Source organism: Bactrocera latifrons, unplaced genomic scaffold (assembly GCF_001853355.1).
Source record: "Bactrocera latifrons isolate USDA-ARS-PBARC rearing strain unplaced genomic scaffold, ASM185335v1 scaffold_36, whole genome shotgun sequence".
Taxonomy (NCBI): domain Eukaryota; kingdom Metazoa; phylum Arthropoda; class Insecta; order Diptera; family Tephritidae; genus Bactrocera; species Bactrocera latifrons.
The window spans coordinates 496,459-501,952 of record NW_017537001.1 but is presented as its reverse complement, the minus strand read 5'-3'; the positions used below and the strand labels follow the sequence as shown (position 1 = coordinate 501,952).

The 5,494-nt window shown below is 36.7% G+C and overlaps 1 protein-coding gene across 1 annotated transcript in view; it reads left to right on the top strand.

Moving 5' to 3' along the window:
* Positions 1-5,494, top strand: part of LOC108971821 (NACHT domain- and WD repeat-containing protein 1) — a 125,498-nt gene that overhangs the window by 82,369 nt on the left and 37,635 nt on the right. Inside the window, exons 8-11 of the mRNA XM_018938115.1 lie at positions 36-67; positions 4,168-4,346; positions 4,555-4,699; positions 4,894-5,059. Coding sequence (XP_018793660.1) covers positions 36-67; positions 4,168-4,346; positions 4,555-4,699; positions 4,894-5,059 — 522 coding nt within the window. The remainder of the gene's footprint in view (positions 1-35; positions 68-4,167; positions 4,347-4,554; positions 4,700-4,893; positions 5,060-5,494) is intronic.

Genomic DNA, 5,494 nt, shown 5'->3' with positions numbered 1-5,494 from the left:
TCTTCATTCAATTTCATAAAAAACTTTGGCCTTAGCAACACAAGCGCATATTTGAGCAAGTTTATGTGTGTATTGCTTTGCCTAAACACGCAATAAAACTCCAATTAAGCATTTACAAAACAATAAACTTCGATTATCTGCTTGGCGGTGCCTGCTGGCTTTGCGAGTTCAGCCCTAAGTTATGCAGCGTTCGCGTTTATTGCCTTAAAGCGCTTGTATAGTGTTAAATATTTGGGGTGTGCGAAAGTATTTAGGCAAGAATGTGTAGGAGAAAGTGGTAATCCTTTTGTGGGTTGGTTGCTTTGGTAATTGAAATACTTTTGCCGGCAAGCAGSTCGTTGAGAAAGAAATTAACGAGTTTTCGGACTTACTGGCAAAACATTCCGGTTGAGTGCTTCAAATAACCACAATAATTTGTAATATAATTTAACGAGCACCATTTTTATGATTTAGATTATAGAACAGTTTCATCTTCTGTACACCGCTTTTATTTCTTTTTGCCATCAGAAAGTAAGAAAACGATATGAGATTTAGCTAAATGGTTGTAGCTTTGTTATGTGATTACATTTCGGTTAAATATAGACGGAAATCTTAACTTATAGRCTTAAGTGGTGAGAGCCGATAACAGCTTTGCTCTCTGTATCAATATTTTCTTAGGCGCTCGAATGTAGGCAACATTTATTATGTAATATTATCTGTGCAATAAAATGTTGACTGCAATTAGGCAGTCGACTTCACACTTATTTTTGATCTTATATCATATTATAAGTGAATCTGTTATATATCAAAAATATAAATTGAGGATGTAAATTTTTAGTAAAGGAACTATTATTAACTGCGCCGGCTTAGCACCATTTTTCCTTTATATGTATGCTGAATTCTTTTTCTTTTTTATTAGCATAGACACCTCTTACGCAGTCTACAACAATGTGACAGTCTTTATTCCTTTTTGCTGTTTGACGCCAATTGGTCTTTTCAAGCAGAGACTTCTACTTCCTCTGCCTCTCCCGGTTTATGGTCCCGGTCGAAGACTCTCAGAGCTGGAGTGTTCTCATCCATTCGCCGTCGCCGTGGCCAAAGCGCACAGAAACATAAATATTTCCCAKAACATTTCTCTGGAAAACTCGTAACGTCAACTCATTTATTTTGGTCGACTGTAACGTTGCAAGGTAGGCAGTCGGTTTTCTCTCCACTGTGACACGGTACTCTTTATCGTACCAGCTGTTGTTTTTTTTTTTGCCTTTTCCGAAAACYAATTGTTTCGTTTGMATATTTACGTAAGGASCTTGAAATGCCGTCCCACAGTTCTATGTCGTCACTAAAAGAAARGTATCTCATCCGAGGCKGTTTTAATGTTTTCATTGGGGGTKTTTGTTTTACGTGGCGGGTCCCAAGCCCAGCGCACAACCGTGGGGAGTGGATTTTTTCTTTGCCTTTTATTTTAACTAATCTTTAAAGGAAGTTGTTGGGCTAACCAGAAGAGTTTTTGTCCCAGACCGGAAGTCGTGAGCGATTTGAGCCACATGTAAAAAAATTCTTCTGGCCACTCGAAAGTTAATGACGTTCAAAGAACTTTTCCCGACTTGCGTGAACTTCTAAACGTGGCTCCATTCTCCAAGGTGGATTATGGGACCTTAATTACTAAGAAGCACACGGAACCAAAACTCGGAACCTTCATTCCAAAACTATATGAAATCACAAATTTACCGTCAGTTTTCCTTAATAACAGCAATAATAAAAGTCTTCAAGCTATATTCAATAACTAATAAGTTCGAAATCTTACATGCAAGTTGGTCTTCCTTATAACACCTATTATTATAGTCGATTTAGCTTTGGCCATTCGCGTCTGTCTGTCTGGCCATATATGCGCGAACTAGTTCCTCAGTTTTTAGAGCACCGTCTGGTAGATTTTTGCACAATTTCGACCTCACACAAGTATTTCATGTTCGTGTCTCTTCATCTGTAATGAAGTGTTTGATGAATTTATAGTCCTCAGCTACGTTTAAAAGTTTCAGGTATTTTTGTGGTTATTGCATTTGAGTCATTTTRTACGATAAGTTTAGACTTACTTTACTATTGTTTATCCAACTGTATTCAACTTTAGTAACATAACATAACTTTTCATTCATTTTCTCAAATCTTTCTGCTATTAATCATCTCAGTTTAATAAGTTTCGTTAAGTTAAATATATTTCATTAATTTTGCAAAATCAAACCCTAACTTAGTTTTACCCCAACGTCAACTCAACTCAAAATCTCTGAGCGTGCAGCAAAACTTGCGACTCGAGAAAACACAAGTCTCCTTCAAAGTCGCCTTATTCTCATTACGCTAAAYACTTTTGTACACAAAATGTTAGTAACTTTAAAATTACATGCAACAAAATTTACTAAGTACATAAATATATGCTGCATTACTACTACCAAGCTATACTGTTCATTATTAGTTCAAACGAAAATTCAACCCCAACTTCTCCACTCACATAACAAGGCGTTATTTAGTGCTGGCGGTCCTTCTAATCAAGCATCACTTTGCGTATGTATTAGTTGGTAGTGCAACTTACTAAATAACTGTAAAGCGCCAGTAAGCAAATTCAGTTGCTATTACACGCTCGCCGCTGCCTSCGCCTGCATTTTTACCGCACTTCGTTATCGCACGCTGCTTCATTTGACTGACTTAACAAGTTCATATCCGCAATGACTCGATGCGGAATGCAATTTTGCCACGTYCCCCTGCTGCTTATGCGTTTCTTCAACGCTCGAATTCATAGTTGCRGATAATAACTGCGCAGACAGTTGAAACTTTCAATGTTTTCTTTGCTTCTAATGCGGGTGAGGGGGTGTGGGTTTGTTTGTTGACTGCGTTGCATTAAATTATTTTTCTCAGCTTTCTTGTCTGCTATATATATACACACACACACACACACACGTGCGTATCTCATCAAGATTGCATAAACTTGGAACTTTTACAAAAAGCAGCTTTGAATCCGGATGTGTCATTGTGACTGCGTAAATTTATGCACACATGCACACATATTTACGCTAAAGTGCACACACTCATGGGTCTTACTTCTTTATGATTCGAGATATTGAGAAAATACCAGCAGATTGCTGTAATCTGCATATGGGTATGCTTAAAATGGAGTTTCGTTTGTATTTTCTGGATTTACGTAGCTGAAAACTCCAAGATCCTGCTTTTCTTAAATAATTTCTAAAGTTAAACGGTGGCAAGAGAGTTCTTCACAGTACTTTTCCATAGTCTAAGTGAAATAAGAAAAAACGTTAAATATATCGAACAATAATGTTCAATAAATAATAGAAATATCTTTAGGCCTGCTTCCTAAGCTATAAGTCGTCCGATATCGGCGATACAGACAAATAATCAATTTCTTTTGAAGAAAGAGACGTAAGCAACTTTTCATGTCGATATATCAAAAACCGCGGAACATGTTTGTACATACAGATGGATGTACAGACGGACTTGACTAAATTGACCTAGCTCCTCATTTTAATCRTTTATATAAATACTTTATAGGGTCTCGTACGTTTCATTGTGGGTGTCGTAGAAACTTGGTGCCCTTAATATAGGGTAAAAAAATTTCTTCAATATCGGAAACTTTCGCCAATGACTACATAGYAGAAGAATAAGTTTGTCAATTCAGAATCGGGTATTTTTGTTGCACCAAAATTACATTGCTAGGACGGAAARGCTTACGGCTTTTATGCCGCAGTAGTTTGAGATGTGTAAAAGCTTGTGAACGTTTATTTCGGAATACCTGGAGACCTTTTAGATGTATAATATCCATACAATCTTTTSCACTCGATTGAAAAAGTTCTAGGGTTATTCCTCTTCTAATATCCCCTAATAAGATCAGAAGCGATGCTCATTCTTATCGGGCATCAGTCTCCTTCCCGTACTTGGAAAAGTGCTTGAAAGAGTGTGGTTCAGAATGCTGTTAGGGAGAATGTCAACAAATATGTTCTTAGCATAGTCCTAAACTCAAATAGTTTGAAAGAATTGAAGCTATATTAGTATATTTTTCCATAAAGAGTCGTTTCGACTTAAATTAATGTTCTTTCTCTCAATTTTGAAATTTATTTGCTTGCTCCTTTAAAACACTGTAAACACTTTGATCTAACCAGTACTTTATTATTGCCTTACTCCCCGCAGTTCAATGTTACTTGAAAAATGGCATCCGGAGTATTTGCAGCTGCGTGACGTTATTGAGCGCGCGCTGCAAAGCATTAAACAAAATGCAAACTGCTCTAAAACGCAGCCGGACGACTTCACCAAGCGTGTGCAGAAASTAAGAGAAACTCAACTGGAAAAGGAAGTGCAAAGAGCACTGGGTAAGTGTGGAAAATGGCAAAGGAAATGCTTTACATAAAAATTAATGAAGTGGMGTCGAGAAAAAGAATATAGAGAGTGTAGAGTATTATTGCTCGTATTTTACACTGCTTTATGTGCTGTTCAAAAGACCAAGACAACTTATTTTTAGAGTAAACAATTATTTATTTTTATATTTTATGTATTCATTAATCGCTTGTATGCCAAAAGAGCTTTCGAATGACAAAATATTGGCTGTATTTCGTGAGTGGTCTTCGCAAATGAGCACCAAAAATGCGGAGGCTGGCGAACGGCTGAGGAAAATGAAAGACGAGCTMACTATGAATTTGTCGTCCGACAATTACACCACACTAGTGTAAGTAGAAAATAGAATTAAATTTGAAAAATATATATGTTTTTAATATTAATATTTTTGCAACAAATATTTTCAACTAAATTAAAATCTTTCACTATGTATGTATTTTTTTTTTTTTTTTTATAAAAACTTACTCTCACTCAAATCAGAAGTCAAGCTCAAGTCACTCACATTCTTCTCTGCTCTCCCAACAGTGTCGCCGGCAAATCGAATGAGGGCACCATCGATCCTGACAATGAGGATCACGAAACWTATTTGAGCAAATTTAAGAACAAAGTATTCGACAAACTACGCTTTCTCATCGAAGAGCATATAACTAACGATCCTGATGTCATMAAGGGGAGAAGAAAGACTGTGCAGGTAAGAAATAAGTTACATAAAATGAAGCACAACTTACTTTAGTCGTTAAAACTGTATTGTAGTGTAAAAATGTAATGGCACGAGTAATTACCGGCATTTTAAAATTATATGAGCGCAACAACTACAACACAAAACTCGAACATTTCATTAAGAAAACATCGCGTGGACCCATCAAGTTGTCGTTCGGTCGATTGTTGCCTATCCTTCRTTACGGTAATTGCGTGCCACAATGAAGGCAAAAACAACAACGACTGCACACTGTTATAAACTTTTGTAGTAATAAACAATTCTAATGAGAGTTTCTGCTGACATCAGCACATCCATTCCAATACTAGAAATGTAGCGTGATTCTTTATACACTGAACGACGTATATGTATTAAGTTTGGCACGAAGTTTGCAAAACTAAGCAGGACACTTCAGAGACCCTATCCAAT